The 13,252-nt window shown below is 41.6% G+C and overlaps 1 protein-coding gene across 1 annotated transcript in view; it reads left to right on the plus strand.

Annotated features, from left to right (window-relative positions):
• Nucleotides 1–13,252, plus strand: part of LOC119738782 (proton myo-inositol cotransporter-like) — a 40,594-nt gene that overhangs the window by 22,814 nt on the left and 4,528 nt on the right. The window contains exons 4-11 of the mRNA XM_038213741.1: nucleotides 691–847; nucleotides 1,599–1,819; nucleotides 3,668–3,779; nucleotides 4,838–5,001; nucleotides 5,632–5,740; nucleotides 8,089–8,345; nucleotides 9,563–9,715; nucleotides 11,313–11,507. Coding sequence (XP_038069669.1) covers nucleotides 691–847; nucleotides 1,599–1,819; nucleotides 3,668–3,779; nucleotides 4,838–5,001; nucleotides 5,632–5,740; nucleotides 8,089–8,345; nucleotides 9,563–9,715; nucleotides 11,313–11,507 — 1,368 coding nt within the window. The remainder of the gene's footprint in view (nucleotides 1–690; nucleotides 848–1,598; nucleotides 1,820–3,667; nucleotides 3,780–4,837; nucleotides 5,002–5,631; nucleotides 5,741–8,088; nucleotides 8,346–9,562; nucleotides 9,716–11,312; nucleotides 11,508–13,252) is intronic.

Consider the following 13,252-nt stretch of genomic DNA (forward strand, 5'->3'; position numbering starts at 1 on the left):
ATGTCAAAGGGTAAAGTTAGGGTCCCTGATAGACCCAAGTGCATTTTGACAGCCATTGACTTTTGTTCTTGAAGAAACAATGGAATGAAACAAACGGGTACAACAAAAAGTGATCAGAAAGACAGTCAATAGTGTTAACACTCATCTTTCTAGATCTATCAAATCCAAGAGGACTTTTTAGCAGGATTTTGCAAGATTAACCCTAACTCCTTATAACTGTTTGCCGGGAGCCTTCCTGGATCCTCCAAAGTCCTCCACTGTTCAAGCAACTCTTTAAAAAAAAAAGGCTTTTAGCCCAATTTAAAGTTGGCGGTACCTATTAAACCTGGATTTGAATAGAGAAGTTAGAGTTAATGGGCACATGCAATGTAATTTGTTTTTAGTGCAATCCTTGCAAATGCACCTTTGTGCCCATTTAACCTTATTTTCAATTTTCATTTTGCCATTTTCAAGGGTATTCTAGTGCCTTTTTGGTTTTTATGCTAATGCGAATTTCCATCATCGTGAGCAAACGTGATGCTATTTCAGGCAGAAATCCCAATGTTACAGTTATTTCAGCACCAAAAGTTGCCAGAATTGGACCCAGATGTTTGCTCAAAATGTGCCAAGTATAAAGACCAACTGTTTTTAAGGTATATCGACCTAGAGGTCAATATATGTTTGCGTTTCTTTTTTCTTTTTCTTTGACAGGTCTAGCCTCTATGACAGTACCCATGTACATTGCTGAAGCAGCCCCTGCTCATTTAAGGGGTCGTCTAGTCACTATCAATAATCTGTTCATTACCGGGGGACAGTTTGTAGCGTCGGTCATTGATGGAAGCCTGTCTTATTGGCCCTGGGGATGGAGGTTAGTGCCCCCGAAATTGGGGTGTGCTTTTTAAGTACTGGTTGTAGACTCCTGCATAAATCTAAACTTAGTGGTAAAAAAGCAAATTTATGAAGGGCGAATTCATGCTCTGTTGGGAATCAATGTGAATGCCAACACAGACTCATGAAGTTGAGGCAGTATTCACACCAGTTGAACACAATTCAAGTTTGGCAAATTTGCCAGCATGTTTCTTGACTTCTGATTCACTTCATAATGTGGCACTCACACTTGCGTGACGCATGAACTATCCTTACAGGCATAAAGGATCGTTTGCATTTATCCCTAAAGTAACCCACCAAATTATTATCAAAACGCTTACTTGGATTTAAGATTATACTGGTACTCAACACTCTGTGAAACTATTCCATCTGGCTTGCTGTCATTCAGAAGAAATCAAGAAATGCAGGTGATTTCCAGCGATCAGTCAATGTACTGATTTTTTTAGAGAAAAAAAACCGGACGAAATCGTATTTCATGATCAAAAGGTTGTGCATGGTTTGCACTGTTTTCTCGGAAAGTGTAATATCCACTGAGCTGAAACTTCAACAGGTTAGGTTTTGAATATTCTTCTTAGGATTTTGAGTGGTGTTATTACTGGAAACGGCAAATGATCCTACCAGTATATGCCTTTCACTTCACAATGAAATTTGACCCATGTCGGGGCAAAAGTCCTTTTCAAGTTAAGGTCCCTTACAGCTTCACGTCTTTTTCTTTTTTTCTCCATCACCAGGCTAATGCTAGGTTTGGGAGCTGTGCCATCGGCCATTCAATTGATAGGCTTCATCTTCCTACCAGAGAGCCCCCGTTGGCTCATCCTCCACGATCGTCCGCAGAAGGCTAAGAAGGTTCTGACCTTGATTTACGGGAAGGGCAGCCCGGAGGTCGGCAGCCAGTTAGAGAAAATTAGCAAGAGTGTCTTGGAACAACGGGAGGAACAACAGGCGATGAAAGGTGAGGGGGATTAGGCAGGCTAGGGTTAGGTCCTAACCATAGGGCTATATTAAATTACTAGAGCGCTAACTCGATGTACAAAGTAATGCCTGATGGGCGCATCCATGTTTGTGCACAAACCTATGGAAAACTTTTGTACGGCATTTATACGGCTATTTGCATATCTGCGTTTGTATTCCATACCGGTGCGTCATCGAAGCCGATACGCCCAAAACCGAAACGCACGATCAGCGAATGAGCGTTTCATTTTGCTCTACGCAAACAGCGCAAGGTGTGCGCGTCCCTCTGCTGCAGATGCTTTTCGCCGTGATGTTTTTTGAACCGTCATGGCGCACTTAAGTTGTTTGCGTATCTTCTATTTGCATGTTGCATTTAGAGTACACTTTTAAAATTCAATCCATCTATTTTGACTGTGTTCTACAAACACGCACATAAGTTCAAAATGTCTGCGCCCGAGCGGCTTCAAAGCGTCTCTGCGCGCAAGAATGAGGAGTTAGCGCTCTAGTAATTTAATATGGTCCTAGCCTAAGTATACAGTGTTTATAATAATACGTCGGTGAAGGGCAAAACCCTATATTGAATTTGCATCACCCCGACGCAAATTCCAGCTTATGAATAGTTTTGGTTGTGGTAACCGCTGCTATATCAGATTCGAACCAGCCAGCCAACCCCGGCGGGCTCTGTGGTCGTGTGGTGGGACGTCTGCACTAGTAAGCAGGGGGTTGTGGGTTCGAGTCCCAACCGAGTGATTTTTGTCTCAATCACTTGGGGCAACACTGAGTATATACACAACCCAATTTTTACAGAAGTTAAAGGTTAGGCAGATATAAGGCAGCGAAATTAAGGCTTGTTGGGTATCGGGCAATGATGGAGGCAGTGATAGGTTAGGTGGGCAAAACTATATGGCACTGAATGGTTAGGCGGGCTTTAGGTAGATTAGGCTTAGGCTAGTATAAGAAGTTAAAGGTTAGGCAGATACAGGACAGCAAGAGAGTAGGTGGGCATCAGGCAATGGTAAGGTCAGGCGGGAAGGCAGTGAAAGGTTCGGTGGGGATCAGGCAATTATAAGTTCAGGTTAGGCAGGTATAAGGTAATGAAAAGGTAAGGGGACGAACCTGTGTTCACAGGAACGGAGTGCCCATCTCTCTTTGGTAGCGATCGGGCCAGACTCAAGTCCATGGAATGCTGCCGTGGGGGGATCGCCACACCACAGCGAGTCTGTTACCTTCCCAGCATTGAATAATGCCGGTACCCATTTAACACCTGGATTGAGAGGAGTAATTGAGGTAAAGCGCCTTACTCAAGGGCACAACACGCATGGCCACAGCGGGGCTCGAACCCACAATCTCACGATCATGAATCCTGTGCTCTCCCATTAGACCACACCTGCCCAGCAGGTAAAGAAAATTAAGGGGAGTAAGGCAGTGAAGGTCAGGCAAGTATAAGGCAGTGAACAACTAGGCAGGCTTCTTTGCAGTGAAAGGTTTGGCAGGTATAAGGCATGGAAAGGTCGGGCTGTTACAAGACAATGAAAGGGGGTATAGGGCAGCAAAAAGGTTACCAGTAGGTGGAGGCCGGAATGGAAGGATTAGGAGGTATAATGTATTGAAAAGTTTAGGCGAGAAGACAGTTTTAAGGTTTGGATGTCAAACGGTTTCTGATATAAAACAGTGAAAGTTAGGTATACAAAAGATTACATTGGTGTAAGACTGAAAGGCTATGTCATAGTAAACCATTTTGATGAAGCAACACAGCCAGGATAAACCTCTTAATTAACTTTTGCTAAATTTATAATATGAAATATTTTGAATGTGATGTTTATTTTTCGCTGTGGTTCATTTGTTCCAGGGAGTAATTGGGTGATCCTGCGTATTCTCCAGACACCACCAGTACTCAAGGCTGTCATCGTGGGTTGCAGCCTGCAGATGTTCCAGCAGCTAGCTGGTATCAACACAGTCATGTAAGTCACACCACCTTCGTTGAACAGTTCTGGGATTTGCTCTGGCTCTCTCTGTTTTGCTTTGAGCATAATAACTCTCAATACTTCTACTTTCACAAGGCATCAAACCCCATGTAAACTAATACAAATAGAGGCTGGGCTCTACCTTCCTCAATCCTACAAAGTTCTCCAAAACTTTTGTGGATGATTTTGACTCATTTTTGGGAGGAATTGGGTTCAAATCAGAATTGGCTTCATGCTTACTCGGCTCTGAGGAATGAAAATGCCAACGCAAAGTTAGTCGCAAAAAATAAATCCTTGCACGTAAATAATCGGCGGATTTTTTTGTTTGCGCAATATGCACTCAGTTTTGTCATGCATATTGCATGGCAAGACTATTAAGTGCACAAATCAGTACATGCATTAACAATAAAAATGGAACATTTTTTGAGTGGTCCACTCATACATACATGTTAAAGGGAATATACATCATTTGCTTTTGCTGTAATTTTCAGAAATGGATGGAATTGGGTGGTTGAAAATATATAGCAGATATAGTTACACTGACTTTTTTGAGGTTTTGGGTTCGAAAATGCTATAAAAACCTAGAAAAACAATCATTTTCCTGTAGTCTGGTTCCCTGACTCCATATAAGAAGAAACAGAGCAGTTTACATACATTGGGGAATTGTAAGGTCAGGGAACCAGTCTAGCTGGCTTGTACCCGTTCATAGGTGTGTAATCGATTGCAAACAAGTGCGATGGTCAATTGGGGCCAGTATTTGAAAAAAAGCCAGTTTTTTTCCAACGCTGGTCGGCTGACCAGCGTTGGAAATTGATACAAAAATACCACTTTTCTTGAAAATGACAGTATACCAGGTGCCATGATTTTACAGGATGCTTTACACTCTCATTCACTAACAGTCCAGCAAGGTATTTCAAAATGATTTGGTAGTTTTATTTTTTGATGTTTGCAAATGTTGTATTTTCCCTTTAAGTGTCAATATTTTCCCCCTTGTGATGAATATTCATGAGCCTGATTTACATATATTTACCTTTCGACTCTTTTCATTATTACAGGTACTACAGTGCAACAATTATTCGTATGTCAGGGGTCAAGGACAACTCCACCGTCATCTGGCTGGCCGCCGTCGTTGGTTTCGTCAATTTCCTCTTCACCTTCGTCGGCGTTTACTTAGTGGATAGACTTGGGCGAAGGATTCTAACACTGGGAAGTCTTTCAGGTTTGTTGACAGCTGTTTACCCTTTGGTGTCAGCCTTTTAGTGATATACTGTAGAGGAAAATGTACAACCACTTCTGTAATTCAGGCGATTCACAATGCAGTGTGCCACCAAGAGTTTGCCATGGAGAGTCTATTTTTCAAGTTTACGGTCAACAAAATATGTACAATTTGAATGAGTGTCGGTAGGCAACTTGAGCTAATTTGTTATAGATTTGGCAATAGCGTTCTGCCGCCTTACAAAAAACACAATATTGATAAAAAGAAAACAAAAGGGTAAACAGATACTCGAATCATACTTTATGAAACTACTGACCGGAAAAAAAACTAACAATATCAAATGTCTCGCGCTGCGAATTTGTCGACCATTTCCCACAATGCACTGGGAAAAATAAACTTTTCATGGCAAACTCTTGGTGGCGCACTACATTGTGAATCGCCCGAATTTCAAGCACAGGTCCAACTCTTGAGGGGGCATAACACTCTTGTGCATGCTGCATGCACGTACTCACAGTGCGCCTTTAATAAATTCTTCTTAAGCTAGAATTAAATGCTTGGATAGTTTCAAACTGCTGAGCATCACAGAACTAGAATGGATTGATTTCAGTTCAAAGTTTTTCCATTTACCCACAGGTGTGACTTTCAGCCACATGTTTCTAGGTATCGGGTTCCTACTGATGGCCATCAACGCTCCACCCGTCACCGTCCACAACCCTCAGGCTGGACAGTGTGGCACTTACAGGTCAGTACCAGATAAACATTTATATAACTGACATACAGATCCTTGTCATTTGATTGGTGGGACTCACATCACGTGACATTCGTTATTGCTCACATTCACGCCGGGGCTCAAAAGTCCCATTCGCCCATGGGTAATGGGAAATACTATTGAACAGTTAGGATCATTCTTGTTCCATGGCACGTTATTTTTGTGCAAATGCATGCTGGTGTGCGCGTTCAGCATTGCGCGTAGCGCGTATTGTTCCAAGGAGCCAGCGCAACAGAGTTGGGTTCAAACATTTTCGTGAAGGGGTGGTTTGGAAGAGAGAAATACATTTCCACCAATTTTGTATTGAACGAAAAGTTCAAATATATCTAATGACAAAGATCTATATGTCAGTTATATAAAAATAAATATTGAGTGGCTTTAAATTGTGAAATGGGAGGAATATTATCGCTTGGTAAAATCTGGACTTTTACAGTTCACTCGGCTTAGCCTCGTGAAATGTAAAGTCCAGATTTTACCTCACAATAATATTCCTCCCATTTTCACTCTGAGCCACTCAATATTTGTATACTGAATGTCATAGCACTGGCCAGTAGGCATACCTGATGCCTATTGCACTGAGGCTGGTGCTCTAGAGTCGTGCCAAAACCAAATTGTATTAGGGACAACTCAGATCAACCTAAGTAAAATTGGGCTTCAGACAAGCATACTTAACCCTCGGTGTGGCCACGTGGTGATAAAATTCTCCACATTTTCCAAATATGGTCATAACTTTTTTTTCAATGGGCCAATAAGGCCAAGATTCCATGTAATCCTCACCCCTGAAATACACCACAAGCCTGTAGACTCCCATTGGCCAGACCCTTACCACTGCAGAGTAAGGAGTGTTGAAAGACAGCAGCCCCAAGAGGCGCCTAATGCCTTTGTGCAGTAATTGGAGATCTTAGTGGCCAACCCCTTTGTGTTGCCGATCTCTCTGTGTCAACCCCTCGTGCCGGCCAGAGCTCAGACAGGTCGTAAACAATCCTGGCCCACACAAAGGCCATGTGACCTGCCTATATCTTGTGCATGAGGGGGTTATTGACCTAGAAACAGTGTGGTGATAAAATTCTCCATGTGGTTTCACGGTGTGATTTTTTTGTCACTCAACTCCGAGGGTTAATGCATTGATTTTCCATTGCATAGATTCTATCATCATGCTATTCATTAGATGGGATTTGCATCGGGGGATGTCAATTCAGTATTGGGTTATTGAATAGTCGGGTGCAGTACCTGCTGCTATGTCTGATTCGAACCAGCCAGCTGACCCCGGCAAGCTCGGTGATCGAGTGGTAAGATGTCTGCACTAGCAAACAGGAGGTCGTGGGTTCGAGTCCCACCGCACCGGAGGGAATTTTTCTCACAATCACTCGGGACAACACTGAGTATACAGTGTTTAGAAATACGTCAGTAAAGGGCAAAAAAACACAACATTGAATTTTATCATCATTTCAAACGACTCAAATAGTTGATATTTTAATGTGGCCGCTCCCAACTGTGTCAGACGTTAAATTTTCTTGTGCTAAATTCAAATTTTATGGAGACACTTTTACACTCGTTTGAAACGGGTTTTATGGTGCCATTAGCTTTGGTTTTATTTATCACTGGAAATTTTATACATCTAGATGTATGTCATGCTGAGCAGCAGTGATCTCCCTTTTTGTTTTTCTCCTATTAGCCTGTCAGTTCATACTGATGTTGATATTTTTGTTATTTACATGCCATGTACAAAACTAATTCTAGCCACTCTCTTTTCTTAACTCTTTCAGTGCCAAACTCGTACATGTATGAGGTATATTTGTTAGTACAAAAGCGCCAACCTCGTACATATACGAGGTAATGTTCGTGATTAAAATCACCAAACCTCGTACATGTACGAGGTAGAGTAAACATGTTATCAAAAGGGGGCGCTCTCGCTCTTTCTAATGGTACCATTTTCATGCATGTGCGACCTGTATTTATTTTTTTATTCGAGTTCTCGTGAGAGGGCGCAGCACTGACACTCGTATTTTCTGCAAAAAGTGCGGAATTCCCCTGTGTGCAGGATAGTGTTTCAGGGTGTATCACTATGTATGTGACTACTATTGACTTTCCAATATACCAAGGATATACCAGAGAGCAAACACAACAAATTTAGTGAGCAAAACTTATTTACTTTTTTTTTACAGAATTTTGAACAATTACAAAAAACGCTCGGAGTTGGGCACTTTAGGGTTAAACTTTTCAAACTTCGCGGGCACTGAAAGAGTTAAAGATATTTCAAATTCTAACTGAGCCAGTTTACCAAGAGTGAATGATGTTTGTATTCTCCTTCACCATCCCAGCAATTGTGAACGATGCATTCTGCAGGAGGAATGCGGTTTTTGCTTCGACGTGAACAGGACAGGATCTGTTGTGAACGGATCTTGTCTCCCCATTAATGAGTCCAGTACGGGATACTCCAATGTCGGCCGGTGTTCAGCAGCAGAGGGGTTTGTCGACGGCAGTGGTGAGCTGGATTGGTCGGAGGAATACTGCCCGACAAAATTCGGCATCATGGCACTCGTTGGACTCATTGTTTATCTGATGTTCTTTGCTCCAGGTTTGTTTCAGTGATTCCTGTTTATTGTTTTGCGGGGTTTTGGTGCTTTTTAGTACCAGATAAAACAGTCTTGTGCATTCATTGTTACTGAATTTAAATTAAAACAAAAACTAAGAATGTGACTTGGCGTTTAATTTTGTAAATGTTTTGCAAATAGATGTACTTTAAGAATCATTCATAAATACCTAAGACAGTTTACCCATTCCTATTGGTCGAGAGGCCGTCACGTGGCTGGTCTTAAATGGATGTTAAAGACATGGCTGGCTGGTCTTAAACACATTTCCAGTCACATGAAATTTGGACTCCCATGAATTCCGGTGCCTTGCAACGTTTCATTGGTTGAACTTCACATTCCTCACGTACTTCCAGTGAATCAGTATTTCAAATTCCGAAATTCACACTACACCCGCCCAGCTGCGTTTTGCGCGACATCGCGTAGTACGCGTGACGCGCACACCAATGTCCTTATAAGGTAAGGAATTGTAGAGGGACAGTTTATATTATAGTCAGAGGGCTGTTTGATACGACATGAAGTAAAACTGTTGAACAAAATGGTTAGCAATGTCTAGTTTTTGACTTGTTTTGATTTTTGGACGGAAACGATTATTTTTTTTGACTGGAAGGTATTTATAAGTGGAAACAAATATGTGTTCGGTCGGTATTAAACACTCTCTTTAAGACTGGTTGGAGTCTGGATGGGTGATCACCCATCCAGACTCCAACTGGTCTTAAACAGAGTGTTATAATACCGACCGATCACAAATTTATTCCCTTATTTAAACTTTTAAACATTAAGCCATTTCACAAAAGCTGATGCCTGCCCATTATGTCTGCTGACGATTGTGATTGACATGATAAATCAACAATGATTGACTATTAAGCAGTCATTAAAAACTTAATTATACCTGTACCCTGAATGTAATCAAGCACCGCGGTGCTTCTAAGGTTTTGTAAATTAAGGTTGAAAACATTGTTAATTATTTGTGCTATGCATGTTTAGCTCAAAGGAAGATGGCGTTAATGTAGGTAATATATAATTTGATTTGTTTTTGAGAATTCATAAACGGATTTAGAATTTGTTTAAGCATGTAAACATCACATCCTCAACAAAAACACCTGAAAACCGCTGAATGCAAAGAATCTATGGACGAAAAGTGATCCCAGTTTTACTCTGTGGTTTATATAAATTGGGTTTTCTTTCTTCTTTTTTTGGTCAGGTATGGGCCCTATGCCTTGGACAATCAACTCTGAGATCTACCCACAGTGGGCCCGCAGTACTGGCAACGCCCTATCCTCAACCACCAACTGGCTGTTCAACCTGCTGATATCCATGACGTTCCTGAGCCTGGCCGAGACCATAACCAGACAAGGTACTAACCAGCACGGTCCAATTGTCTCTAAGCACAGAAATTATTTGCTCACCTACAGGTTACCAGCATGAATATTATCAGTATCTTAGTTGCTTTGCTGCAACCACCTCTTGACGTCGCAGCAATCTCAATTTTTGGAAATATTTCTCGTGGAATATTTGTTACATTTCTCCCGGAAATGTCGGGGGGAAAAACGCAGGGAACTTAGTTCTCATAAAGTGCTTGGAACCCAAGGGCGGATCCAGGGGGGGGCCAAAGGGGGCCATGGCCCCCCCCCCCCCCCAAAAACGAAACCAATTTTTTTTTTTTTTTTATGTGACATCGCAATAAAGGCAGGCAATGAGTACACCACCATCTTTTCCTCAAAAAACATTGGTTAAAGCGGTCAGAAATTGCCTCAGATCGCACCACAGAGCATCTAGAATCCAAAAAATTTTCGGGGCCCTTATGGGCCCCGAACCCCAGGCCGAAATTTTTTTGACCCACTTTTTGGGGGGACCAAATTTTTTTTTTGGCCCCCCCCAAAATTGTGTTCTGGATCCGCCCTTGTTGGAACCCTGGGGATTTGAACCTTGGTCACATAAGTGGAAGGCAAGGAAAGACCACTTCATGATACTGACTCCAATAACCACATTAAACAAAAACCTCTGAATTTTGAAGGATTAACAAAGCAATCCTTGGGAACAAAGACAGTGAATATTGGGACACTGCTGATATATGGCCAAAATGCCTTGGTATGTATATTGCTCGTTACTGGTTCTCGGCAAAGCTTCGCTCAACACATAAAAGCGTGAAGCGATATTTTCTGCTTGACATTAACAGCTCCTTGAAATTGGGTCCAACCAGAGTTGTAATACTCGTACTCGGTACTTGTAAATACTCGAGTACTTTTTTTGGAGTACTCGTACTCGAATGTCAAAGTACTCATACTCGATACGATGGTACTCGTACTCGAGCAGCAAAGTACTTGTACTCGCACATGTCGAAATTGTACTCGATCATCAAAGTACTCGTACTCGAATAGCATTACTTGATAAAACAAAGAACTCATACTCGAATAGCGGTACTCGATAAAAAAAAATCACTTACGTTAACGCGGCCTTATTTTATCGATATTTTCAGTTTCAAATGGTCGATTGCGGAGAAATCTAATTAATTTCAAATGATTGAAAAAGCTTACAAAGACGAACCCTAGTTTGTGTCACAAGTTATTAACAGTACACATAATTGTAGGCTACAAGCACCATTGTACCAAACTGTTGGACTCTGATTATGGTGGTATGCCTGACCCCATGTAAAGCATAATCAGTTTACCAGTGCCGTACTCACTCCAACAGATTCCAACAAACCCTGGTGTTGGAGTTTGACTGGCTGGGGATTGTTGGGGTTAAGTCAGGGATTTACAACACGCAAATCTCCATGTACGTGCAACTGTTAGCACATACACTCCATGGAAAAGTGCATAAGTTTAACACAATTTTCTGCCACAATAAGCACAAGTTTTCTGCCATCTGTTAAGCAGCGCCATGAGATTGGCCCGAGCAGATTTGGTTGACCTTGAAGGTTTTGGATTAAATCAAGCTTTTCTTCTCCCCAGGTACATTTTTCATGTACGCCGGTATCTCGCTGGCCGGTGTCCTGTTCCTCTACTGCCTGCTGCCGGAGACCAAAGGTCGGCCGTTGGAGGAGGTCATCAACCTATTCAGTAAACCCTGGTCCCCCTGTTGCGGCGAGGATGCCTCTCGATCTTACAAACCTCTGGATGGATCCTCCTTTCAAGACGAAAAAGAAGGTAAGACAAATCAGGAATCAGATGGCCTCATCTGCCATCATCTGCCAAAAAAGAAAGAAAAGAGAATGCTTTGCGATCGGAGGAAATCTGTATGATGTAGCTGGAAACAATTTTCAGTACACAAAAAAAATGATCCCCAAACCCCCAAAATCCTGAATTTGGACAAATTTGGTAAGTTTTTTTTTAACACTGACATGTCAACTTACTATTTTGATTTTCTTTCCCCCTTTTTTTTTTTAAACTAAAAGTACTGGAATCCTCAGTGGATGGCTACCAGTCTCAAGGGTAATATGAGAGTGCAATTTCCTTCTCATTAACCAGTTCATGCAGGAATATTTTTTTACAAGAATGGAACGAGGTGTGTGATTACTTTTCAATCGACCTCAATGCCAGGTGGGTTGAAGCCATCACTGTTGGGCAGCACACTCGTATTTCCGGCCTTGCTCACTGCGAGCGTGTCACTGACAGATATTTCTGGCTTCGCTCCCTGTGTGTTTACCCATCATCTGTTCCGAATACCGCAAAAACTTTGCGTGTATACACGGTGCGAACTGGTTAAACGTGGTTCTGCATTGACACTTTTTTCTGCATTGTCACCTGCAAATCACACCAAGAGGAAAAAAATCTTGTGCATTCCGCCGCTCAGCAAATGTTACTTAGTATCAAACTTTTTTTTCTTCATAGTAGTTACAAGCATTTTTCTCATATTGAAATTTTGGGTTTCGCATTTTATCCTTTGCATGGTAGATTCATCCTGTGGGTCCCTTTTCCCCCTTCATCAGCTCATGGGATGAATTTGTGGACAAGGCTCTTTTGTATCGCTTTGCCTATCTCTACATGGTGCTGTTCATGCTATTAGGCTGTGACAATTGAATGTTTACGGTCATGGCAGTGGACGTCGATTAGTTAGTTTGGTGTTGAAGAAATAACAAGTAGAGGCCCAGCCTAAGCTTTGCAACCAGAAATAGAATTTGGTAACAAATGTTGGTAGAATTTGGATATTATTTTTGAGATTTTCCATCTTTAGCAGAAGGTTATGTGCATGTACATCAATTAAATATCTTCTTAAAGCCCGAGTCCATCATTTGCAGCTATCCAAAAAAGTAACTGGCGTAATTATTGTTGAAAAACATACTGGTTGAAAGATAGTAAGGGGACTAAACTCCCTGTGAAATTATCCTTTCTGGCTAGCTCTCATTTTGAAGAAATCAACGAAAGAAGGCATTTCCAACGGTGCGTCTTAAGAAGCACCGTAGGAAAATTTAAATTAATAGTTCGTTTTGTTATTCGGCGCAGCGCGCACAAGCATTGGAACGACGCACAGGCGCGCGCGGTTGCTATAATTCGTCGGATCAGTGCGCGACATCGCGTAAAGCTGCAATTCAAAACAATTCGAAACATGATTTAGCAACTTTTGATTTGAAATTGAGATCCTAGAATGCTGTTTTTCTCAGAATATAAAGCTGAAGCTGAGCTTAAACTTCATCAAGTAAGTTGTTAGTATCCTTCATTAGATTTTGAACACTTTTGTTGCTTCAAATGAACAAAATGCACCAATTACAAATGATGGACTATAGCTTTAAGTTTAATTCCATGAAAGAAAAGACCATTACTCCATGTTGTAGTACCATGGCGGCCACTTTTATCGTCGTGGGAATGCCGCATTTATACTTGTTCATTATGGTTATGCGCTATACAGGGTGGATTAAAAAAAACCAAAAACAAGATATTATTACTAATTGGAA

The sequence above is a fragment of the Patiria miniata genome, unplaced genomic scaffold (genome assembly GCF_015706575.1).
Source record: "Patiria miniata isolate m_02_andy unplaced genomic scaffold, ASM1570657v1 HiC_scaffold_3, whole genome shotgun sequence".
In the NCBI taxonomy this organism is placed as follows: Eukaryota; Metazoa; Echinodermata; class Asteroidea; order Valvatida; family Asterinidae; genus Patiria; species Patiria miniata.